General features: G+C 41.5%; 1 protein-coding gene and 1 long non-coding RNA gene across 5 annotated transcripts in view; both read right to left on the minus strand.

The window, feature by feature from the left end:
• LRRC56 (leucine rich repeat containing 56) overlaps positions 1-18,014 on the minus strand; it is a 63,306-nt gene extending 45,292 nt beyond the window's left edge. Inside the window, exons 1-4 of one of the 4 annotated variants that reach the window (XM_038139579.1) lie at positions 17,312-17,343; positions 16,528-16,669; positions 14,111-14,253; positions 7,010-7,174 (exon numbers count right to left, since the gene is read on the minus strand). In XM_038139579.1, coding sequence (XP_037995507.1) covers positions 7,010-7,165 — 156 coding nt within the window. In that variant the 5' untranslated portion in view covers positions 7,166-7,174; positions 14,111-14,253; positions 16,528-16,669; positions 17,312-17,343. Of the gene's footprint in view, positions 1-7,009; positions 7,175-14,110; positions 14,254-16,527; positions 16,670-17,311; positions 17,344-17,880 lie in introns of those variants that run through there. The other 3 variants (XM_038139580.1, XM_038139581.1, XM_038139578.1) reach the window with 3 other exon arrangements.
• A 1,988-nt stretch (positions 18,015-20,002) lies between these two features.
• Positions 20,003-25,887, minus strand: LOC119702192. Its single transcript, XR_005257278.1, has 2 exons — positions 25,718-25,887; positions 20,003-20,894 (listed from the first exon to the last, which is right to left on the minus strand). It is a non-coding gene; the product is annotated as an uncharacterized LOC119702192 (long non-coding RNA).
• Between the last annotated feature and the right edge of the window lie 94 nt (positions 25,888-25,981).

Consider the following 25,981-nt stretch of genomic DNA (forward strand, 5'->3'; position numbering starts at 1 on the left):
ACAAAGGACTAAAACCAGTCTGAGTGTAACTGAGATGGCAGTTCAAAAGACATGATTTCCAGAAAATGCTGAGCATTCCTTCTTGAAAAGCTGTCCCCCTTTATAAGGTCTTGACTTGTACTCCTAAGAAACAGAATTATTCAATATCTTCAACTGCTTTTGAACTATTTTAAAGCATTATGTTTAAAATTATTTTTTAATCTTACTTTTAATCTTTTTCATTTAACAGTGATTTTAAACAGGCTGAACATAAGAAAGCTTCTAAGACTCTATCCCCACGTACAGCCACCACAAAATGTGTTTTGCCCTTGCAAAGGCAGCAAACTTAACAGCTACAGACAGCTTTCTCCCTCCGAGTGAACACAGGATCCCTCATGGCAAGACACATTTTGCAGTAACCCTTTTCAGCAGATGACACTGTCTGTCACATAGCACGAGATTATGTGTGAAACAAGAGCTAGCTGATGTCCTGGCATAAAACCATGCGCTCAGATTGCTGGATTTGGATGTAAGCTCACTGTCATTAAAGGAAGAAGCTCCTGAAAAATACCTCCCTGCTCACCATCAAAATAGTTTTAACACCCTGCATCAGAACAGGAAGACGTCTCAGAACAAGTAATAAGCTTGGGTCACACACTTTGTCAGTTGAGTAGCAAAAGGTCCTGATACCCCAAGGAGTCTTTGCTCCTTCTTTTGTCCTTTTCTCCTTTGCTGTCTGCAAGTTCCCTGCTTGCTGTCCTTCCCCTGCTGTATTCCAGACAGCCTCCCTTCACAGCTCTGCTCCCTGATACTTTTTTTTTTCAAAATCCAAGTATAAAACCTGCATGAATTTATATTCACTCCTTGTCTAGGGTTCCCTATTCCTTTTTCTCGTACCAGGGATTACCAGTGTCACTCCTTGCCCTCCTTTTCCTCTTCCTGATCCACTATTTGTACCTTTCCCACTGTCTGAGAGATGAGCTGCTTAGTGCACCCATATTTTGTACTGTAATAGGCAGAACTGTGACTCCAGAGCTGGAAAGGGTTATTGGCTGTCATCACCAGCTCTTTGAACTATAGATAGCTGCCTTGAAGCATGTGCTAACCAGATGAGACAAACTCCATATATTCTCAGTGCCCACCTCCCTGTTCTGCATTTCCACGAGTCTCTATGACAATCACTGTCCTTCCATCTGCTGACGGTGAGGAGATACTGGGACAGCTTGAAAGCAATTTGCTGTGGGATGCACAAGATAGTGTAGTACATGAAGGAAATGGGAAATGCTCTTGGGTGGAGGATATGAGCTCATTTAAAGGCACTAAAGCACTGAGACCCCAGATGTTGACTGCAAGTGAGTCAGCAAGCAAAGGACAGAGAGGCAGTTCAAGAGGAGGACACACGGGGAATGGTTCCTGTGGAAGATAGTTAGGACATTGCTACTCTCCTGACACCATTCTTGGCATGCTGGTGCACCTGCAAGTGTGATACTTCTCACGTCACAGCTAGAAATCTGACACCAGGAATGGGGGACATTTAGGGAAGGATGTGGAAACATTTAAGCAAAGATGAAACCTATTTAGCAGGATCTTCTATTTGTGCTGCTGTTTAATATCAAAGCATGGGAACCTCCATCAAAACTTGAGAGAAAGGATGTTTTGGATGAATTTTGCTGCAAGAGACCCAACACACTGAAGGGGTCATCAGCTTGGACAGAGAGATGTCTGACATCATGTGGATAGAAGTGAGGCTCAACGCTCTGCCTCTCTTCATTCCTAGGGCCATCCCAGGTCTAGGACAGGCTCCTGCCCTAATTCAGAGGTGTCCCACTGTGGTTTCAGGCAATGACTGCCTGCTCATAGCTTAATGGGCTATTCTGTCAGCCAGGGACAGAATGTCTCTGCCTGTGCCCCAGGAATGCTTACAGACATGAAGGTGCTGTACATCTAGGTGTTTCTTTGGCAGTTTCCAGCTGCTCAGCCTCCACATAGAGCAAACAGAAAGGGAACAAGGATCTGTTCTAGGCAGAGTGGGACGCATTCACAGCTATTTTAGATCAAAAATATACCTTGAAAAAAACAATATAATTGTAAACTGAGTGCTGGTATTCAGAGAGGACTCTGCCTGCCACCCATCTGCAGCCCTGCAAGGTAGGTATCAGTCAAACAGATTTTTTTCTGAAAAAAATCAAACATCAAAATCTTTCTGGCACATCATGTTCAAGAAGGTGGCCTGAAAGGTTGATCCTGAGCAGCAGTTTGACACTCCACTGTAAATTTGTTTATTTGAAAGGACACATTTCCATGGTAAAGCTCTGCACAAGTCTTTGAAGATACTTTGAATACAGGGTAAGTAAAACAAAGATGAATAAAGTTCACATTACATTTTTTCACCTTCTTCAAAATAGGAGTAAAACTATTTTTCATGAAGAATCTATTGATAAATAATTTAGCCAGTATTTTAAGAAGCAAGTCCATGATGTTTCACAAACCACTCCCACCATGCAGAATGTCTGGCCAACTGGGGACTCTGCACTGGCTTGGAAAGCTTCTTTTCTGACTGACAAGAAAAGCCAGTAAGTATTCTGTAGAAAATTGCAAGTGAGAAATATTTCTGTGCTTGCAGAGCTTCCCAATTGGCAGAGCAGTCACCTGGGGATGCTGGGAAATCCAGTTCAAATCCCACTTGCAGCTATCCATAAATTCCTTAATTGACAAATAATATCTGTTCAGTCAAAACTGGCACACACAACTGATGTCTTCTCTCTTCCCTAGATTTTTCACATACTCTAAGAAAAGTAGGCATGTTGCTGAAGAACAAGTTGCATGCAGCTGTCAGAGAAATACTTCCAGCTGTGCATTTATTTTGCTGATCCTGGTTAATTTGGCTAAGACAGGAATTCCAGAGTGGTGAGCTTGTTCTCTCTGAATACTACACCTGTATGCAAATTTTAAATTCATGTCCATTCATGTCTTTATTGCCTTTATTTTTTTTTTTTTTGTCGAAGTATAATCTCTCCTTCACAAAAAAAAAAAAAAAAGTTGATAAAAGTATGACAAAAACATTTCTTCTAAGAAGAAAAATACTGGCAAATTAATAGGCCTTAAGTGATTCAATAAAAGGGAACAGTACTTCTCTGTGGCCCCACATGCAAACTTCCTTTCAAAAGGGATAAATGCTGCAGATGACTATAACTAAAATATTTAGCTGTATTTCACTACTTTCAGCATATACATGAAAATACATTCTTCTCTCAGCTCAGATGAAGAGATTCATCCATAATGAAGTATTCAGCAGATCCAAATTCAATTCTTTCCATTCCCTTACTCTACCTAATTTATCAAGATTCTGCACTTTCTTGATGTCCAGTTATTTTCCTCAAATCCATTTATCTTACAGCTGTGAGGAAAACTTTCTGCAAAAGAAAAAAGGAAACAATTGAGCCACTTCAGCAAAAATCCAATCTGTTGTTCCAGGACCCTCCAGCATTTTCTTTTTCCCGTGAGGATGAGTGCATACCATATGAAATACACCCTAACCTCCTGAGCAACAAAACTAAACACCACATCCGAACACGTGTTCCTAAGTTCAGAAAACACGATTAGTTGGAGCAGGATCAATAAAAAGCAAAGTTAGAGAATATTTCCTTTCTTCTCTAAAGATCACACACAAATGTGAATGGGTTTTATAATGTGACAATGTCTGGAAGATCATTTGACCTTGTAAAATGAGTTTCTTCTGAGAAGTGGAATGCTTTTAGTGGAAGTCAGGAAAAGATACTTTGCAAACAGCAGGGAGAGGACGGGGGTTGATAGTACAAAATAAAAATGTGATTAAAGACAGGTGGTGCCCTTAATTTCAGTTTTTCCACATTTAATGAAAAATCTGTGTCACAGCCCTAATAGAGTTAAAAATTAATTGCCCATTGTTAGCCAGTTTGCAGAACAAAGCGAGAATTTGCTCACCCTGGTATTCTACAATATCTGACAACCATGCATAAGAATGGGCAGAGCAGGGAAATATTAATAGGAAAATATAGAGCTGAAAATATTAATAGGACAGGTACAAATGGAAAAGCAAGAATGCCTATTCATATAGAGGAAGATTAAACAGTACACCAGAAAATTTATATTGACACTAGCAGAAAGAATAAAAATGGCACCTAATGATACCAACCCTTGCATCAAAAGCTTTTGACCTGTATCTTGGATGAAGGACATTCAAATACAAAAAGATGTTACACAACAGTGCAGCAAGAGAGCTGGCAGCAAGAAGAAACTAGAAGATGTGGTTAACATAATGGAAATACAGAATCATACAGGATTTGAAGTGAACATTATGCTGAAACAAGACTACAGAAGACTACAAACTCTGTGGTGAATGAGCATAAATTCTAAATCAGGGGATCCATAACGGAGAAGAAGAAAATGGGCAACGGTCCAATGGTTTCATAGAAGTTGTCTTTTGTTCTACATGGTCCAAGAAGGCAAAAAAGGAAAGGAAAAAAAAAATCAGACTAAGCCAAACTTCCCTCTCTTTGGAGGAAAACAATGCAGCAAGTTGATAAAAAGTGAAGGAACATAAGTGTCACAACTTTTAGAGAGTTCTTAATAATGCAGACTGGTAATGGTTTCACTAAAAAACAGACAGCCATCCCTCTGGAAAAAGGGCAAAATGACTCAAATTGTGCAGGCAGAAATCAGGCTGCAGTTCAAGGTGCCAAATCTACACAGAATCTGCACAATTAGACTTTATAGCTTCCCCAAACTCAAACCAAACTGGTGCAAGACAGACCACTATGAGGATATGGAGTAAAGCTGAGTATGTGTCTCAGGAAAAAAACCTTCCTCAGGAACATCCATAAGGTGTCCAAAAATTTGCCTACACAACACTACAGAAGTGTGGCCCATGCCCTTATTTAAATGTAAAACAATTTTACTTTAATGAGTCTGTATTTTAAAAGTCTATTAGTTTCCTTCTCAGAGCACTTCAACGGATACAATCAATAACTCCTAAAATATTCACATCAATAAAACAACCAAAAAGATACGGCAATTGTATTGATTTAAGCATGACAACCTTTCAAACCATTTGACTGTCCATGGCATGTGGGTCCTTAAAGAATTATGCATGTGAAAACTTGTTTTGTATTAAATGTTCGAACATTCTGAACATTTGTGAATCCAGAGGAAGTAAATTTATGGCAGCAGTGGTTTCCATTTGACCAACATAAAGGTCAGAGAATAGATAGATGGGGTATGCTATTCAAACAAGCTATAAACACTGTAAATGTTTCCTTGACAATGTCATGTAGTTTTTCCTCTGAGCAGGAAGTATCCCAGCTATGCCAACACAAATGCTGGGTTCCAGGACAGGAAATAAGTGTGTCCAGAAAAATTAAATGAAGTACACTGTCCTGCTAAAAGAATCTTTGAAATGAGATTCCTTACAAGTGTTAAAACCCACAATCTCAAAAAAGGCAAAACTCATTATTTAACTTCTTATCTATGTTTTTAAAAAAGTTACAGAGTAATGAACAGCAACTTCATGGGATGTAGGTAACGCTGCCTTACACATACTTTTCTGCTTACAGTTTGCTGTGAATTAAAAGCAGCAGAGGTTCAGAAAGAGAACTTCATGCCAATAAAAGAACTTCCTAAGGGTTTCATTCAGATTTGATTGAATCAGAGGGCAGCTACTTTGGTTACTCTAATGGGCTTTGGTTCGTGCCCTAATAATACAGACTAATCTGAGAGGTTCCCATCAGATTTATACAGGCTGTTGTAGGCCACACACACATTAGACTGCTCCAATTCTATGCCAGGTTTTAAAAAAAGACCAAGAAGTGGTCAGACGTTCTCACGAGTCCAAGGAAAGTGAATGGCACAGACCATACAACCATGCAGCAATTTTTCTCCAGAATGCTTAAAATATCCACTCTGCAGAAAGGGGTTTTTGCACCTTCAACCACTTTATAAACTCTAAAAGACTTGTCTAATTAGGGAACAATAGTTCTGTCTAATGTACAGCACATGGTCAAAATGGTGTCTGGAATGGGGAGTGGCTAGGGAGTGGTGTAAACTCACAGCTGGAATATGCTCCTGTGGAAGCTCATGTCTCTCCACTGGTGCAGTGGATACTACAGGGGATTATGCACACTTGCAACCATCACCCTGGCTGCTGGAAGCACCTGAACCACCGCATAAGCAGCCCCATCTGCCTTTCACAAAGGCTGCCCAGCAGAAGAGAGGTATTTCTGTAGGTCTGCAACACAGAAAGACTCTCTCCTCAAGTTCTGCTCTCAACTCTCCCTTCCTTCAGCACGGAAAAGTGATGTTGTTTGGTCAGCTCCTACACATCCCACAGGATTTCACCCTTAATTAGTCCTGAGCAAGTACAATGCAGTGTGCAACCAAGTGTTCTTTCACAAATATTTCACAAAGTGAATTCCTTCATGAAGATTTCAGCATGTGACTCTCTTTCAACAGACTGCATAGCAAAATCATTTCCCCCAGTCTAAAAGTAATATGGCTTTCAAATATGCTTTGAAATTTCTCCCACTTTGACATGTATAATTTGCAGAATATTTTAATTGGCTTCTTAGCAGGACAGAGGATTTCACTAAATCAGAGGAAAAAAACACTTGTGCTTTTAAAGTTACATTTCCAATCTTTAGAACAAGATTAATGTAATTTTTTTTTTCTAATGCTAAGATTCAAGGTACTCCAGATGGCATTAATGGGATCTGTGTAGACTATAATTATACTACCTCTACTTTTTTTCACGCTGCTTCAAGACTCCTAGCAATAAACACAGCCACAATCATGCTGGCAGTACTTTTGATATGAAACAAGGTGAAAGGAGGACAAACATTTGATATACTTCCATAAGACAGAATCTACTTTACTCAGAAATCTAAATGTCAGAGAGGCAACAATCCACAATCAGTACAAAGCAGTTGGAAGGTTAATACAGCTCTGTATATGCCAGTTTGCCTCTTCCACTTCATTAAAAAGTTGGATGTCTACTCACCAGTTTCCTGGGGGAAAGATGTTCATCCATAAGCAGCTCTCCATCATCTTTAATCAGCAGACTGGGATTTGGGTTGCCTTGCCAATTCAAATCAGTTTCCTGGTCTTCAGATGAGCCTGGATGAGAAACTCTGTCAGGATTCCACTTCAGGTCCATCTCAACGTGCTTTGGACAAAAGGATAACAAGCAGTCGGATTTTTCTACCTGTATTTATTATTTTCCTGTCAGCAAAATCTATTTTGACTCCTATTGCAAGACAGAAAATGCCTATGGAGATACAGGTTTCTTTACTCAGCACAAACCCAAAGCTATGCATTTCATAACAGGTTCTTCCTTTTCTTCACCCTCAAGAGTAAAGAATCCCACACCTCATTCAGCTTTGAGTGTAAGCTGCCATAGCAAACTATTGTTAGCGGGTACACAAGAAGCCGGGCATGCCTACAGCTCTGCACAAAGAAGAAAGCTAAGAACAAACAACTCAGGACACCTTTCCAGCCTTCTCACTACTCCACTCATCCTTCTCCAGTGTTAGTGAGCTTCCCATCCACACAGGCTCCCTGCCTACCCATTTCCTCTTGAGAAACATGAACAACACCCGGCAAAACTCTGCTGGACTCCAGACTGCAAGTGCCAGTACCAAGGCACAGCACCACCTCTCAAGCATTTTGAGCTGCGCCTGCAGGTACCATGGACAAAACCTGTCTGTGTTTGCTATCCTAAATCAAACATCCCAGCACTGTTACTGACTCTAGGTTAGGCAGGCAACAGCTACTGACTTCTAGTTCTAAAGACAGTCTTGGAGAAAATAAATTAAAAATACAATTTAAATAAAATTGGGTTTGCTTCAATTGAGGAATGAAATACAAAGTTTGAAGATGAAGCACTTCAGATGTGGTCATTCTTTAGTTCCCAAAGATATCACTTTCACAGAAATATTAACAATTAACTTTGAAATACGAGAGTAAGCATATGTACACCCATTAGAGTAAAAAAGCAATCAGCTGTACCCAAATGGTACAAGCATTACTGTGATTTATACAGCTATTTACTACTACTTGGCAACAAGGAAGTATCACAGCTGGAAACACTGCTGTAACAACAAAAGACTAGACTAGAGAAAAGCTGTCTTGCTCTGCTGAAGGGACACCTGCAGTTTTGTTCTGTTCTCCACTGCGAAGCAATATTTATTCTTAGTGCTGGAAAAGTAATTAAATGATCAAGCTAATCATAACTGGCTGACAAAGCATCAGCGGTGGCCAAGACCCAAGAATTACCACTTTCCTTCCTCCTCAGACTAATAGACAGTTAAACAGAGGAGTAACTTCTGTTGGGACAAACAGGAGTTCTGACTGCTCAGCTGGTCATCTCTACTTGAGAGGACTGACTTGGTACAAGGTGAAAGAAGTTTGGATCAAAAAGACTTTTGACTGCTGAAGTCCAGTCAAAATTCTTCACTTGCACAAGAAAAAGAAAGTCAGAGGACTCTGTACTGTCAGAAAAAAACCCCAAAAAACCAAAAAAACAACAAACCAAACAAAACCAGCAGCCCTTATCCAAACAAAAACAGCAACAAAAAACTGATGATACACCAAACCCCTCCCTGCAGAATGTACTACACTCTGAAGGGAGGAACCAAACCCTCAGATTCCTAAGTGCTCCTTCTGTACACTCATCAGGGCAGAAGAAGCCCACAGAAAGCAAACCCTACTTTTTCCAGGTCACTGCACCCACCTGGCAAGCACTCCTACAGGAGAAGCTGACTGCTCAAATGTGCTACACCTAAGCCACAGCAATATTCAACGTACCTAAAAAACATGTTCAGGAACAAATTCTTCAGAGTCACAGAACTCTTTTCAATCTTTCTTACTGGCTTATAAAATAACCACCATAGAGTGAACTGAGTAGTGATATTTGCAGCTTCTAAAACCTCAGTATGCCTATAGTAGTGTAAGGACAACTTCCATACTTCATCCAATTAGAGGGAAAAGAGGCCTCAAAAACACTGAGGCCTGCATTTTAGAAGAAAAGTTACAATACACAAATTTCTATTACCTGTTTCTTTTTCTAAAGAATTCTAGAATTTCTCAGAGTTTTTTCCTCTACTTTCTTTAGAACAGGTCAGTATGATTTAGTCAGTAAGGATTTGCAAGAGTCATCAGTTGTCCAAGAAAAGAAAAGAATCTTCTGTGATATGAAGACCTTCTGGTGTGGTCATTATTTTCCTAAGGAGGAATTATTTTGGTCAATAACTGATTTGGAGTAGAATATTCTTGTCACATAAATTCTGGAATCCTTTGCCAATTGCACAAGACTCGTGTTGGATTGTGTGCAAGTACTGGTGGTTCTTTCTATTTCAGATGGGGATTGTTACTATCCAGAGATAATCTTGTACGTTATCAGAGCCAAGTGAAGCAGTAGTCAGAGAACACTGATGTAATGTGTGAGTGCAAAATGAGATAACAGCAGGATTTTGTAGATGCAGGCTGCAAAGAGTTAACACACTCACATAAAACAAATTACTGTTCTCTCTCTGTTGGCCATCACCATCACATTTCAGAACATCCTCAAATCTTTGAAACATGTTGATACAGCATTTACTTTAGGCTTGACAAGAAGGAGATCAATTTGTGGCTTAATATCTGAAGTAATACTTTGTTTTATACTTCCTGCTATTGATCTGCTCTTGTAATTACTGTAACATTGGATTAGTGAGGAGAAAAGTATTTTCATTACAAATTGTTTGGTATCAAGTTGAATTATTGTCAGCAAGCAAAACTATTTTTTTACATGTTTCTATCACTTCAAAGCTTTCTGCAGAGACTAAAGAATCTCCTTCTGAACACAGATCAAAATAACATGTTCAAATTGTAGAAAAATTAAGAGTGCAGAAATCCTAGTGGTGAGGTGCCAATATTTCATAAAATCCATGAACCTCTGAAATCTCCAGCACGGTGCAGGAGCAAGAAGGGGGCCTGGCACATTTGTCCTCCTAGAGACACAGGAGTCGCATTGCCCATTTTCAGCAGGTCCATCTGATGAACCTACGGCTCTGCCAAACACACAGGACAAGCCAACACTGACCCAAACTTGTGTTAGCCTCAGTGGGAAAGTTTACAGGGATTGCAAGGACTTCTGCTGTCACTAAAGAGGTCTGAAAAGCCACGAACCTGAAGATCTCCTTCACAGACAAGGTGGTTGCACTGGATGCCTGTTGGATCCATGTGCTGAACAGAACCATTCCCACAGTGCTTTGTGGGACACACAAGGATGGAAGCTAACTGCACCTAGCACAAACCCGCAGTGGATCCAGTGGGACAGCACAGCAGTACTGGTAAGAACACGAGCGTGTGTTCTTACCAGTAAGAGAAAATGGCTGGAAAATAATGGAGTTTTATACTGCTTGTGAACACTGAGAAGAATAAAAGACTGAAAGAAACCAATAAATTAGTTTTTGCAGGATTTGCATCAAGTGTCTTAACTCGGCGGGCTCTTGCTTATGCGGAAAACTAGAAGCAAATAGTGATTGAGTGCAGGAGAAATCAATGACCAGAGCAGTGAGATGGAAGATTTTGAATTCTACAAAGAGTTAATCTGCCAACCTCCTCCAATGCTGCCACTCTCCTTACCCAAGTGAGTGTGTGTAATCATGGTAAGTTATTCAATTCACAGACATGTTGTGACAGTTCATTAAAAACTGCAGGACACTTTCAACATATATAAATACCAGTAATAAAAACCATTATTAAAATTAAATGATCCTTGGAACAACATGTTATTTAAAATCCCCTCAGAATACTGTAATTTGCTAGGAAGAAATTGGCAGAGAATAGTTATTTGATATTCTTAGGATCTGACAATCTGGTAAGACTCCAAGATTTTATTTTCCTGCTACAAGATTTATCGAAGAGTCAGCAAAAGGATGGTATATTCTTCATTAAATATATATTAATACACATTTCAAATTCAGCAATTGCCAGAAATGTTTGACTCAATATTAATTATGGCTTCTTAAGGCTGGGAAAGAACCTCTGAACTGTGTGACTAGGCATGATAATTTCTAATGCAGCCTTCATGACATTACCTAAACAGCTTGTCCAAGCCATTAAGTTACCATTTAAAAACAAAACAACCCCCCCCCCCCCCAAAACAACAGTAATTAATCCAAATTCACTCTAGGAAAGGCATATACCTCTATATATTAACATCCCATACAAAAAGGAAGCTCTACTGCCTTAGGCCAGCTTCTCAACCAGCTCCTCTCCTGCTCTGTGGCTACTCATGCCTTCATGGGACACAAAGTGTGCCATTTCAGTGGGGGCACTGCAGTCTCTGAGCCCTTATCTATATTTTTGGTCACCAGCCAAAACATTCTCTAGGAAGAAAACTTATTTGAGAACCATTGTGCTATCTCTCCCTTCATGACAGGAAGCTTGCACTGCAGACTTCCATTTCTCTTGTCTTGCATAATATAGTTTTTGTCTGTTTAATTCAGAACCACAAATTACAGTAGTGCCCATACTGTTACCACTGACACAGAATGAAAACAAAGAATTCTGTATTTACTACGGATTTGACAAAACGTTTGATTTACAAGTCCCAAGAGAACTACAAGTTCCCTTTCTAAGTGTAATTTTGCACAAGTGCACTGCAGATAACCTCTTCTGGAAAATAACTGTTTGGGCAGCTGGAATTTACTATGATGTCATCAGGAAACTACTGTTACAATAATCCACCCATAATGGCAAAAACAGTTCCTGCAACATTCATGAAATATAAAGCATCCTGCAACACATCAGTCTATTTTAGCAGGTGCAGCTTCCAAAAAGCTGAAAAATAAGACATCAGTCCTGTTATTAATATGACTGTTTTTTTGGGGTTTTTTTTGTGTATGACTAAACAATCTGATTTAAATCTTCTGGTTTTGTTAAGGAGAGCAAGGTAATGACTACTTCAGTAATGCTACTTTAATATCAAAGGATCATGCAAACACTATAAAGAGCATTCATAAATATTCCCCTTCTGTGCCCCACTAAAGAAAAGAAGCTTTTAAGTGAGAGATGAAATATTAAGACAACAATATCCCATTTAATATAATTAAAAATTCACTGACTTCAATGACACTGAATGACTTGAATGCTCACAGTGATATTTTTGTGTAACTGTTCAGTCAATTTGAGGCCTTGGTTCAAGCATCCAAATGTGCATTTAAAGCAAGTGTACTGATTTATCTCATTTGTTTACCTTCCTTATTTATGATTTTAAATCTGTAAGAGTCTTCTGACAGTTCTTTGCATTAAATAAAAATCCTGCTCTACAATTACCACAACCATGGCAGGTAAGCTTCGGGATCTACATCCCACAGACTCCTCAGGGAGAGCTCTTGGGAGCTTTGTGGACATTGTAACACCCCCATGCATGGAGCTGAGTTCAAACGGTGCTGTCACTCAAAGCAGCAGTGATCCCAGAGAAGAAAATGCATGCTACAGCCCAGACACAATTGAGATAAAAGAGGTCTAATATTCTTTAAAAATGTAAGGAATAATAAAAAGGCAATGCCTTTAAACATCACCAATTTCTCCTTTATATTCGTACAGAGTCCATGTAGATACAAAAAATAATAATTTCATCATTACAATTGCATATATAATACTTTTCCCCTGAGATCCTGCTGAGCAGGGTGATGAGAAATGTTTTATCACACGAGCTGGCAATGCCCCCATATTACATAATTCTGGAGCTAGATCACCAAATTTTTAAGGAAGCTTCCCTGTATGACCACCCAGGAGCCACTCTGGCATTCACATCCCACCACCCCAGACTTTCACTGCTGGGACCAAAGTCCCTTCATAGCAGATGGCTCCAGTGACCCCAGGAGTGTCCCTCTTGGCTCCCTGCACACCCTGCACTCACACAGTCTGACAGGGTTTCCCATGGCAGAGTCCCAGATGTCTGGAACCCTAAAGCAATTTAATTGTGGTGCAGTAACACAGAACCAGCTTGAGCTGGCACACCTGGGGAGGGACCCCCAACAAAGGAATCCCCAGGTTTTGTACACTCCTTGCCTGTGATAGTCTGGGGTCTTCCTGCTGAGCCCTTGGCTCCTGCTGTGTCCGAGTCACCTGGCCACTCCCACAGGTCCCTGTGCCTTTTGCTGTGCAAAGGACTGTGTCCCCCGGCCAGGGCACAAACCTGCAGCTCCCACTGCAGCTGCACACCCAGCTACCTGCTCTAGGTGCATTCCTCAACAAAACAGCCTCATAGCAGGATATAAAAGCAGACCACTCTCTATCATATGTTCTATTACATTTCAAAGAAAAAATAAACTGAAGTCAAATCAATTGGTTTTAGTTTTTAATCCTGTGGTGGAAGGTGGTCAGTGGTAATTTCTGGCTGGCTACAAATGCTCATTGATTCTCTCTGTACTGCAAGTCTCCAGACAGTGGCTGTGGATGAATATGGATTATCTAAATCCTTAGATACTGCAAGATACTACAGATTGAGGGTTTTCTTCATATATAGGTGAGCTTCCAGCTGTAAGAAAACATCTCAAGCCACTCTTCTGCTATCTGTCCCTACAATGAGCCCTAGAAAAGCAAAGCAGAGAGCAGGATGTGGAGATAGCTGACGAACAAGGGTTATGGAAAAACAGAGCTCCAAGGTACCAACACCTTCACTCGCAGAAGGTTGCCAAATGCACTTAAATTGTTTCAGTGGACTAGTAACAGTATGCCCCTCACCATTTTATCAAGGTAGCCAGGGAACCAGAAACTAAATTTGACCCTTCATGACCACAAGCTTTTATCCAACAGCGTCCAGACGCTAAATAAGGGAGAAATAAGGCTGGTCTAGTTAAAATCCTCTTTTTCTCATGAAGGGGTCCTATCATGGATAGTTAATGGCAAAGTACACTGGAGTCAACATATCTGTGCTCGTCACATACACAGATCCTGCCTTAAATGTAGATGCCACTGGAAGATGCATTTACCTTCCTTGCATTTAAAAGGCATAATACAGCAATTACTTAAAAATTCAGATGCTAGGCATGTTGTTAGACATACTAAAAACGGATATAAGCAAAGCAAGGTTTTTCAGAGTCAGTACCTTTTCAAGATGAACAAATATATTCTAACCCATGGACTCAGAACTGAGTGACAGTCCAAAGTTGCAGAGAAGAAAAACTCTATGGTTTTGGTCTTCATGGCAGTTTTAAGTATCCACCATTTGGAGGAATTTCCAGATTCCAGCTGAGAAAAGGAAAATAAAACAGATCTTTTTTTTCCCCCCAGCTACTACTGCATTGCTTTTATGAGCCTTTTGAAACACAAACTTCTGTGTAGGATTAAATGCATCATATATGGCATTTCTGAGTTTCAACATACTCTGGTTGTCCTCAAACAATTTTCAGACAATTCTGTTTGGTAATTAAGCTATTTAAAGCAAGAGATTCCTTCCCAGCCTGCAAAGCTGTCTGAAGAGTGGCGGAAGTTTCTGACTTCCTATGTGTTGCTCACATGGGACAGAAAGAGATAGATTTGAGACGAACTTGTAGAGAAACACTGAACAGTGGGGGATGCCACAGGAGCTTATTCAGTAACAGACATTGCCAAAATTTTAGCAAGGGCAGAAGACTCACAGAGAAAAGGAACCTTGAGAGATCAGTTTGGGCTACTGACGAGGTGGCATTATAACAGTCCTCCTGGGCCAAGGTAACTACTGTAGTCAGAAACAGATCCTTTAAAAACACTACCAGAAGCAGAGGTAGTCCAAAGCGATCCTTTCCCTGGCATGCTGCTGTAATTTCTGGCAATCAGTACCTTCCCAGTCCAAAAGGTGAGTTGTGCTCAATGGGTGGGGAGGTGTACGGGGAAGCAATTATTTGTCATGTCTCGGGACATGACAAATAGCCATCCAATGACTAAAGAAGACACAGAAATTTCACCAGGAAGCAGTTTTAAAAACTGAGAAAGTGTATTTTTGCATTGTATTTATTTAAATTGTGGAAGACAGGCATAGGTTGCTTGGAGGCAGAATTAGAAATTGGGTCAACAGTAGTTAGAATTATGGAGGATACATCCAACTGTCCATCCCATTCATTAAATTATAGCTTTCTTTTTCATCATCTCATTTCATCTCCTCCTCTCTCCAAAGCATTTCATGTAAAGGATTTCAGTTCTGCCATTTACCCTTCAGGATGATCAGCTTTGCACGTAAAATTCAAGATATGGCCATAGAGACAGTACGTGAACCTCCATTGTTTTCAACCCCTATTCTCAGAACGTTTAACACTGTTTGTCCTTGGGTGGGTACTCCATTAAAATAAAGCAAAACCATGCCCAATCACCACATAGGAACATTGAAAAAAAAAGAAAAAAAAAAAAAAAAAAAAAAGAAAACCAACGTAGTTTTAAAACTCCATTCTAAAAAATACCTAAAGATGTAAAACACGCAAGATAAACAGTCAGCTTGCTACACTTTGAATACTGCTTCCAGATGTGAGAAGCTGTAGTCAAAGAAAGGTGTGCTCTCTATTTTTTTTTTATACCAGATAATGTTTCTGTGAACCAGCCAGAGTCCACAATCTTTTCCTTTTAATACAGACATGTTAGTATTTATTGCATCTGCCATGGCAAATCTGGTCTTCTGATTTGTATTATAGCAAGTACTTGTGACCCTACTGATATAAAATAGGTTTTGCTTCCAATTTTTTTTCAAGCCCACATGTGACTCCATAGAAGGTATAAAAACATGAACCATTAGAATAGTAAATGAAAATCCGGCAGATATCTCTAAATAATTTCTGAGAAAAGCTCATTACTTTTCTATTTAAAAAATAACCTCTTTATAGTTCCTCACAAATAAATAATAATCCATTCCCATTAGTGACAAACGTAGCAATCCCAAATTTATGATATGTTACATAATGTTACTATTTTGCAGCACTTTTATACTCCTTCAAACACCGAGGATAAACGTGATTTCTTTAATGGTGTTCCCTAAGGAACTTCAGTTAGAAAAGCACCTGCATCATCATCAATAATATCATTCCAGTCCAATGCTAAACTCGCATCTGGTTTCACATGGAATCTGCATCCTGCTCTATATGGGATCAGGTCCCTTGAATTGTGGAAGAACAGGCTGATGGCATCCCATGGGCAGAGCCTGTTCTTTTACTGACAGCAGTGTACGACTAACAAACTGAGCTGCCCACAGGTAGATGTACCCATCTATCAATCCCTTGAGAGGTCAGACCTATGGGAGAACAGTCATTCTCAGTGTTAAAGCCAAGAGAGAGATCGCAAAGTCTAGAAAAAAAATCACCACAACCTCCACAAGAAAACCTGCTAATGCCAGAAACTCTGAGATCTGACATGCCTGAGCACTGTACATTTAACCCACAATTTTGGGCAAGTTGAAACCAGACAAAATATCATGAAGAAAAGTAATACCATTAAATGGGAGAGTAATTTTAAAAGGTTCTGAAACATTTTCAGTAATTTGTACATTTTAAATTACTTTACCTTTTCTTCCAATGCCACTGCTCTTCTGCATCATTTCCCATTCCTCTCCTACAGAGATTTTAATTTAGTAGTCACAGCTGTTTATCTTCATTTATCTTGACTGACAGGTTCTCATAGTGTTATTTAATTGTACCATGTCCTGCTAAAACAACAGTAAGAACACAATCTTCAAGAGAACAGAAAACAAAACAACAAAACAAACCCAAGAGATTCTGAGCACTTAGCAATTAATAAAGAGAAGTACTTTATTCACTCTAGCAGCAGAAGTCCATGCTCAATCGGGCTTAAAAGTGGAATAGGCCACAAAGCAGTAGAGCCTAGAAGAGCTTAATGAAAGTGTAACTCAGTAGCATTCCCAAAGAGGCCATGAGAAGGTGGAGGACTTGATAGAGAAAGATCTACATAGTTGGGAAAAAGAAGTTTATTACTGAACAAAAGGAGCACTGATTTTCTGGTAGGAGTAAGTTTACTCTGTGTTAGAGAAAACATTGCCATTGGGGTAACATGGGATAAAAGTTTTATGTCAATATTTAGCATACTTTCACTGTACCAGTTGTCAGAAAACACTGCCATGTAAAAGCAGTCAAAACGGAAAATAATAGGTGAGCAGGACCACTTCTATCAGCAATCAATAGCTATAGAAGACAGGTGCAGAGCCAGGAGAGCACAGGCCTCACAGACAAGACAAAGGGAGAGCTGAAGGTATCCAATTAACTAATTACTGACTGCTAAAAACTGTGAGGGGCAAAGAGAGTTTCTTGCTGACAGAAATAATTTTCCATACCACAGAGAGGTCATGAGCAGGGCAGGGACCACACCTGAGCCCTTTCTGCAAGAAGCTGAAGGAACCTTAACGCTTTTATGTTTGGCACCGGCAAGTCTCTTCAGCCCTTCAAGAGCAGCTGAGGAGGCACCACGGAGGAGGACATCCTCTCAGCGTGAAACCCCTGGGGACACTTCCACAACTTACACCTGCCCAGGATTATTTATTCATTAACTTCGTTCTCCTCAGAGCTCCACCAACACATAAAATTTAAACACGCTGTTACATCTACCAGAACATAAACAGAGACTTTCAGTCTCAGACCTCAGGTGCTTTCCACCTGCACATAGGCTAGATCGCTACAGTGATGCACATGCTTTGGTGGGGTTTTCAAACTCTGGGAAGCATTGGAGGTGTCCCACCCCGGGCAGCGTGTCCCACCCCACAGCGTGGCCCCCACAACGGCCTTTTTCCAACGCCCCTTAAGGCCGGTGCACAAGCCCTGGGAAAGGAGGGGAACCCAGTCCCACGCCCACCCCTCACAGACACCTCCGGGCTCCCACCCTCTCTCCCCACGGGCCGGGTCCTACCTGCCGGCCGTGCCGGGGCCGCGGGGAGAACGGGAGAGCAGCGGGGAGGGAGCGACAGCGGCCGCCCGTCGCCCGGCAACGCCGCGGCCCCGGCACCTGGAGCGGCCCCGGGCCCGCCCAGCCAGCCAGCCTGCCTGCCAGCCAGCCAGCCAGCCAGCCTGCCTGCCTGCCTGCCTCCCTCCCATCGCAGCGGCCCCGCCCGCTGGCCGCGCCGGGAGGAGGAGGAGGAGAGTGTGGAGAGCCGCCCGAGGCAGGAAGGGCTCACGGCTGGGAGAAGCGGAGCAGCGTTCTTGCAGTGGGAAAAGCAGCAAGGCAAACAGCGGGAGCAAAATGAGGGGAGCAGGGGTGGGCACGGAATTGAGGACAGGAACGGGACGGGAAAGGCAGAAGGACCTGTGTGGGATTTGGGTGACGCGGCTGAAGGAGGGGCCGGGGGCATCTCTGTTCCACACAACATCCAAAAGCTTTGCCGGCCGATGAAAAGCTAATGACAGCATCATGCACAAAGGTGATCCCACACGCCTGCAGTGTGTGCAAAAAATGCAGCTTGTGGCAGATAACAAGGCTGGTTTCACCAAATTATTTTGTATTAAAAAACAAAACCAAACAAAAACCTCAAAACTACCAACTAAAACCCAAACAGATTCAATGAATAAATTTCCAGACCAGAACTGTTGAAAGATTAGACATGTAAGAATGAAGTTTGTAATAATCTGGATCCAACAGATGTGGTTCAACTTTTGTTGGTGACATCATTGAACATTTCAGTGCAAGAGGGTATCTCATACCATTCTCACTCACAGACGATATCTGCATTTCCACATTTCAGTATGGGATTTGTAAATCAGGCACCAAGGAAGATGTGATTCCTATCACGTCCTCCTAGGTGCTCAGTGGTCCCACATGAAAAAGCTTGCTTTTTCAGGGGTTTACCTCCAGGATGGTCCCCAGCATTTTCTCGGGAACAGCCCTTTGCAGTGTTTCTCTCAGGGGCAGGAAGGCATGGGGTCTGGAGGGGAGGCACAGAGTCCTTCCTGCCATGTAGTAGCAGCTGGGGTTTTGACTATGCTGCTTGCATGCAACTCACCCCCTCACCCCTTGTTTGTGAGGATGTGGGAGGGCAGTAGCTGCTGGTGGATTGCATCAGCATTTCCTCTATAACTACATTCAATTTACTCTAGGGTTTGGAAAACACTTAGACCATAGGTCAGGAAATGTGTTGACTCCCCTCTTGCAGGGTCTGAGGGTCAATTATCATCAGGGAGAATCACCAGGGGCCTGATTTTCCAAGGTGATGAGCACACTCAGCTCCACCTGCTGTCATTGCAATCCAGCTGCCCATCTTCACAGGAAGGAAGGCAAAGGGCCTTGACGTGCTCCAGGAAGGCAGTGTGATTCAGTGAAAACAATACTAAATCAGGCATCTGCCCCTGGAATTTTATTCCCAACTCTGCCTTTTTTTTTCCCAGGTAACTAGCTCAAATCACCTTGACTCAGTTTCCCAACATACACCTTCTTCAGATCCAAAGATCATCTGTGGATCACATGTATTGTGTATGCATGCATCTGCACGGCAATTTTCTTCTTTTCCTTATTTTTCTGGAAATAATCTACTTATGGCCAACGCAGTCTGAACTATTTGAAACCAATTGGAGAAATGCATATTTCCATCACTGAGGAAGAGAAAATTCCGGCGCAGTTTCAGGGTAGATACAGAAGCTTTATGTCTCTTTATTCAGAGTTACTGTAATTGTGCTGGCACCATTCCCAGAGCTGAGCTAAGGTCAGTGAGAAATCCGTAAATTAATAACTGGGGAGTTGATGTGATGTCTATCCAGGAACCACGTTGTACATTCCTGAAGCTTTATAGGAAAGAAAAGTTACATTTCAGTTTATCCAAGAAAGTTTTAGAATCGTATTGACAATTAGTATACCTTGCACCTACCTGGAGATGGTGGACCTGCTTCTGATCTCACCTTCACAGGAACTCCAAAAAATGTGTTACTCTGGATTAATTCCATTGGTGCTACCCAAATGAACAGGAATCGGGTGAGGCCTCCTCCCAAAGCCAAGCCTAGATAAACATGCTTTTCCTTTGGGAGTCTTATTCTATAAGAAGAGATTTGTCTGTTCTTCTGGTTTTATTCAGTCACAAGCAACATCCAATCAATCCAGTCTATAATTACTATTATTGATCAATACATAATTGCTGTCGCTACTTTCATAATTAAGATTTAAGAATTTCATTGTCCTACAACTCAGAAACACAGAACCAGAGGGGACTTTCTGGTCAGAGGAAAGTTTTCTGCTATTGCACATAACCCATCAGACTCATTTAGATACGTATCAGTGTCTCCCCCCTTCTGAAAGATTGTTCAAAGTGTCTCTCTGAAGATAGTTCCCCTTGAAGCCTGATCTCTTATCCTTATTAGTAAGCCCTGTAATCACCTTTTTTCTTGTGAGAATCCCTTTTCTAGCACAACTAACAATTTCATAAAATCACGGAATAGTTTGAGTTGGAAGGCACCTTTTAAAGGTCATCTGGTTCAAGTAGGTAATACAGAATGAGGATATTCATCTCCATTTTATACAAAAAGACAAAAATCAAAACTGATCTGAGATTAAGTGGAGAACTCATCCTACGGTACTGCCACCCCCACCCACACTGCAGTTCTTCTAGAAAATTTTCCCATCTTCTTGTATTGCATGATAAGCAGAACACTGACAAGTTTGGTAATTCTTCTGTTGGTTAAGAACTAGCAGCTACTGTAGCATTTTCAAAAAAATAAGCTCAGGTCTGCAGAAACAGCTTTGAAGTCTCGACTGTGGCATTAACCTCATGATTTCATGTGATTGAAGTCACTGTATTCAGGAGATGACGTAAGAACAGTTTCGGCCACAGCAGGTGTTTAGAAGTTTATCCTCAGAAGCAATGAATGAGGCTGAGAGACTGATCCAAAGATCCGGAGGATGACAGGAGTCTGCAAATTGAATTTATTTTTCTGTTACTGCACCTGGCATGAAAAGAAAGGGCAATGAGAGAATCCAGTTAATAAAGCATCTTCTCTGATTCAATGAATCTGGGCATTTGTTTTTGCTGCTTTTCACAGGCTTCTCTGAATTCATAAACTGCAATCAGAAAAGAAAGCTTCATCAGGAAACATTTGGCATTTTATACAAAGCTGTATCTTTTCAAACTGAACTAGACCTGGAAAAACTTTCGGTAACAGTTTTTATAGAGTATTTTAACTCACACTGAAAGATGGGCATTCATAGTTTTATGTTGCCCTTGCTTCTACAAACAAGTGAACCCAACTACTGATGTCACCAAAGTCACACAGAAACTGTATGTGGCTTTTGAAGGTGACCACACACTTCTGAGGTCCTGAGCCAGTGCTGATGACAGAACCTGTCTCCTCTCACTTCTGCATGCTCGTTCAAGGAAAGTGAACACCCTCTTTGGCTTAAATTTTTGGAGTACTAGGAGGCAATAAAACCAGCAAATGGTACCTTGTCATGGTGTAGGGTCTCTTAGGGAAAAGGTGAGCTTAAGACAGGCTTCAGTTGTGTTGGGATATCTCTTTAGCTTAAATCCTGACTCAGCTCTGCTGGGAGGGAAGAACTCTGGCAGAATCTCACTTACTTTAAAGCAATACCCTTTGTGGATGCTGCACCAGAGGGATCTTTCCTTCCTTTGTGCTCTTCCTTTAGAAAAGCAGATTCTGTTTCATGACCAAGAGATTCTACTAAGAAGTAGTTGCATTACTGTGCAGTCAAGATGATTGATTGGGATGAAAACATGGGGTAGCAAAGGTTAGATAGGGCAATGTGTTAATATTTGAGCCACTGAGCCAGGACTGCCTAATTCCAGAAGGGCTTATCTCCTATTTCTCCCTTAAGTATAATGAAAAGTTGTAAACAAATAAATTAGTAAATGTAATATTTTTCTCCCTTTACATTTTTACAGGAAAAAGGAAACAAAAGCTTCTTATCTGAAAAAATACTGAGAGCCAGAAAAGTATGCTTATACTCCCTTGTTTATATAATTCCTGACTCCAGATGAAAAAATGGTAACTTGAAATGCCTGTGTATAAATTATTACTATTATTTTGTGCCTCTGTTCAAGGCCCTCTACCTTTCTCAGTTTCTTTTGGGTCAAACTATTTCCTGGTTTTGGATAGCTCAAGGATGCTGTCTGCACACATGCTTTTCCAGTGTATGGTATCCTGTCCCATGGTATGGGACAAGTCCAAAGCTTCTCTGCAACTGCCAGATGGTAATTTTTATCAAAGAACTGGTAGGTATAAAACCCAATGTTGTTACAACTGTAGTGCCACTGTAGGGCTTCATTCAGTTGAGATGTATCACTGTGCTTGTTGTGGTAGGAATCCTCTCCAAGAGAAAGTCTTGCTGAGAAGCCTTAAAAATGGCAGGCTTAAAATCAGAATATAAAAGGAAGAACACTGGCTGCAGGATTAATGCCCCTAGGACACAGAATGTCTCTTCCTGATGATATTTATAATCCACACCTGGACCACATTGTTGGTGGTCCTTGCATTTCTTCTGGGATGAATTCCATGGTCAATGATTGAGTTACAACTTTGTTTTCAACATTAAAGTAAGGGGAAATGAATCGATGTTGGAAAGGAGTTACGGTCAGTGACTTTCTTCACAGTTTTTCAGAAGCAACATTTGTTCTTTTTCATTGCTTGCTGCAGTGTAAAGGAACCTGTGGCCTCACTGTGCTTTTTAGGGCTGTTTTTCCAAGCAGGATTTAGCTGTGAAATTCATCTAGCTGTCTTCAGACAGGGGAAACAGCAGCTTTCCAATGTGTACTTGTTTTTTGTGCCAATGCAAAGCCACCATAAAATGTTACTGAATCAGAAAGGGGTTGTTATTTTCACTTCCCATCAGTGTGACAACATATGATGTGAAGGAGTGGAGAAATTGGGGCTTAAAAATATTTAATCAGGTCAAAGCACCAGTTTGTATGCCATTACACCACTAGTTTGCATGCACTTTGCACAGTTCAAAGCTTACTCTGAATGCAACTCATGTACACCGCGGCTTTCAGCCATCACCGCAACAGCTCCACTGCGAGCCACGCTACAGACAGCAGATCTGGAAAAAGTCCTCAACAAATCCCTGTCCTGCAGGGCAGGAAATAAGGTGGCAGGAGGACAGTCTGCAGATGTGGAGGGAGATCAGCAGGTAGATAAATGGGGCCAGGCAGTTCTGCAGACTGGAACAAACGCTGTATTCCCTGTGCATCCCTGTGCTCACCCATGTAATCCTAGGGCCAGCACCTGTAGCCTGAAGACACAGCTCCCTGTCCTAACATTTTAAGAGCCAAAATCCTCCTTTTGCCTCAAGTGCCCTGCCCATCCCGAGGGTTGTTTCAGCTCCATAGTCTACGAGGTGATTTGTGCTTCCTTCTGGCTCAGCATCAGTGAACGAACTGAGCAAAGGTAACAATGGTCCTCTCTGCTCTGTCAGAGGAACCTTTGACCCTGCACATCTGCTTCTGCCGCAGGCAGCCTGGAGTCAAGTTCAGCAAATACCACACAGGAATGAAAAGTGATGCAACGCACCACCGTACCATACTGGGATTTTCCCTAGAATGTAAGCAGCTCAGGTTGCATTTTCCATGGATAGCCTCTTTGGAAAGCTTTGGGATTCACCTATATTTGGGTCATTGCTATGTATAACTTCCTCTAGACTAGTAGAAGAATCCCATCTTCATGGAGAATGAAGAATGTTTCCCTGTCCCCAAAATGACAGGAGAGACCTGATTTCCAGGCATTCTCTTTACAGCCTTGGCTCTGATTCTGCATAATGTGTGCTTAGAAAAAGGACTGTGTACTTACATTCCAGCAGCTAAGTTAGATTAGTGATGAGAAAAGATGTATTATCGGTATGCATCTGTATGTTTTAAGCACTGTCTAAAAGTTTCAGTAAAAATTCAGCTTCATTACCTAACTCAACATGCTGGCTGAGACCCAGACAGATGTTCAGGTAGTGTTTCCAAGTATTGAAAACCATAAAACCCATCCCAATCCACAGAAATCTCACACCTACCTCAAAAGGCTTTTCAAGGCTGGATCTGTCAGCAGACCCACTGTGTGGTGACAGTACATGGCAGTGACTATGGCATGCTGTCTTCCACTCCAGTCATGTTTGTAGTCCAGTTCTTTGGCCATGAAAACCTGCACTTTATCACTGCTCTTTGACCTGAATGCCTGCCCTTTTGGCTAAGCACTCCATCCTCTTTTCGTGAAACACCTTAGAAGAGACCCTGGGTTAACCCTTATATTGGTTGAACAGAAACTTCTGGTGCCTGAGCTGATGGATGGCATATGGCTGAGCATTTCCCTTCAGAAGAAGACAGAAATTCAGAATGGGAATCCTCCCATGTCCACAAACTATGGTTATTTGTAGGAGCCAAGAAGCTCCTACATTGCCTGCTGCAGCAGGAAAAATGATATGAAGTTCCTCCATAAACAGTGTTAAAATTTTGCTGGATGAAAAGTACTGTGACTCACCTTCATTCACTTGTCAAAAGTCCATCTCCTTTTCTAACAGTGGGAAAGTCTGGGAATGAAAGGTCTTTGCTCGGACTGTGAAGGAAGTGAATGAAGGTGAGTCACAGTACTTTTCATCCAGCAAAATTTTAACACTGTTTATGGAGGAACTTCATATCATTTTTCCTGCTGCAGCAGGAAATGTTGCTTAAGCCCAACATTTTAAAATACCTCTGCCATGTGGAGATGAGCAGGTGACTCAGGACAAACATGCAGACCTCATCTTGGCCCTTGGATAGCTGCTGTCATATCACAGTACATTTGTGAAATCAACAGTCACAATATGCTTCTGGAAAAAAGCATGCCAGCCAGAGGGCAGATCTGCTGGTGCAGTCAGTGCACCTGGCATTACAGCCTGTGCAGCAACCCAGACCATCTCTAGGTACCAACCATCCATGAAGGGAGCAGCTCAAGGAGCTGGGACATCCCTCAGGATGGGCTCAGGATGGGACGTGCTGCTTGCTGCTGTACCAAAGCCAGCTGAATGACGTCTCAGAACAAGGTGCAATTTTTGTGTCAACAATGGAATCATTAAGACATGCGTCTGCAGGCTTCAGACCAAATCCCTTTCTTGGAACAATGCAAAGGGAGTTAAAGGGGTATTTTTTGCTCAGCCTAAGGCTGAGCTCCCCTGCTTCAGACTGCAGCACACAGACAGTGGGAAGTACGTGCGGACAGACAGGACTTTGCTCTCTAAACCAGGCTGGCTCCTTGCCCAAGCCTCAAATGCAGCCTGTGAGGATTTGACTCCAGACAATTTGATGGATACTGTGTGGGTGCTGGAGGTAAGAGAAGCCAAGAAAATGAAATATCTGTCTGTCAGTTGCACTGTTCCTGAGATATTTAATGCAAATCCTTCACTTCTGTAAATATACTCTGCATGCTGCAATAGGTAAGGTGTGGTTCTAAGTGTGCTACTATGAGAAAAGCATGCAATACATAAACCAAAACTGAGAGTGTTTCATCTACAGATGAAATCAGATAGCATCATTCCTTAAAAGTGGTAATATCATCCACATGATGAATTACTTTGTTTCTGCTAACAGGTCATAAATTATATGTCAGCACAGTGATCCCCATTTATCCCTCCCTATTATTCTTTGACCTCCTCTGCAATATGCCTATTGAGTCTTTTCTACCTGCACTGCTTTTAACTTTATCAAGTGCCTTAAGCCCTCTGAATTTTGATCATCGATTGCCAACAACTGCAGTGATTAAACTGAAGCCTGAATCATCCCCATTTACTAAAAACTCACCACTTGTCTTTTCTGCAAATCCCATTTCAACAGCATTCCTCTCCTCTTCCCCCTTGTCTGGGTCTGAATGAAAAAAATATGCGGGACCATTTCCCAGGGTTAATTTTTAATAGTATCCTCACTGCTGCAGCAGATGAAGTCATTTATTATCCAGCAGGCAGCATGCTAACATGCTAGGCAGTGGCAAATGCTGAAGGAGGTGACTCAGGCATAAGCAATCAGGCAGAGTTGTGCATTCCCACCTGCTGGATGGCTCAGCACACA

This window comes from Motacilla alba, chromosome 5, assembly GCF_015832195.1.
Source record: "Motacilla alba alba isolate MOTALB_02 chromosome 5, Motacilla_alba_V1.0_pri, whole genome shotgun sequence".
Lineage (NCBI taxonomy): Eukaryota > Metazoa > Chordata > Aves > Passeriformes > Motacillidae > Motacilla > Motacilla alba.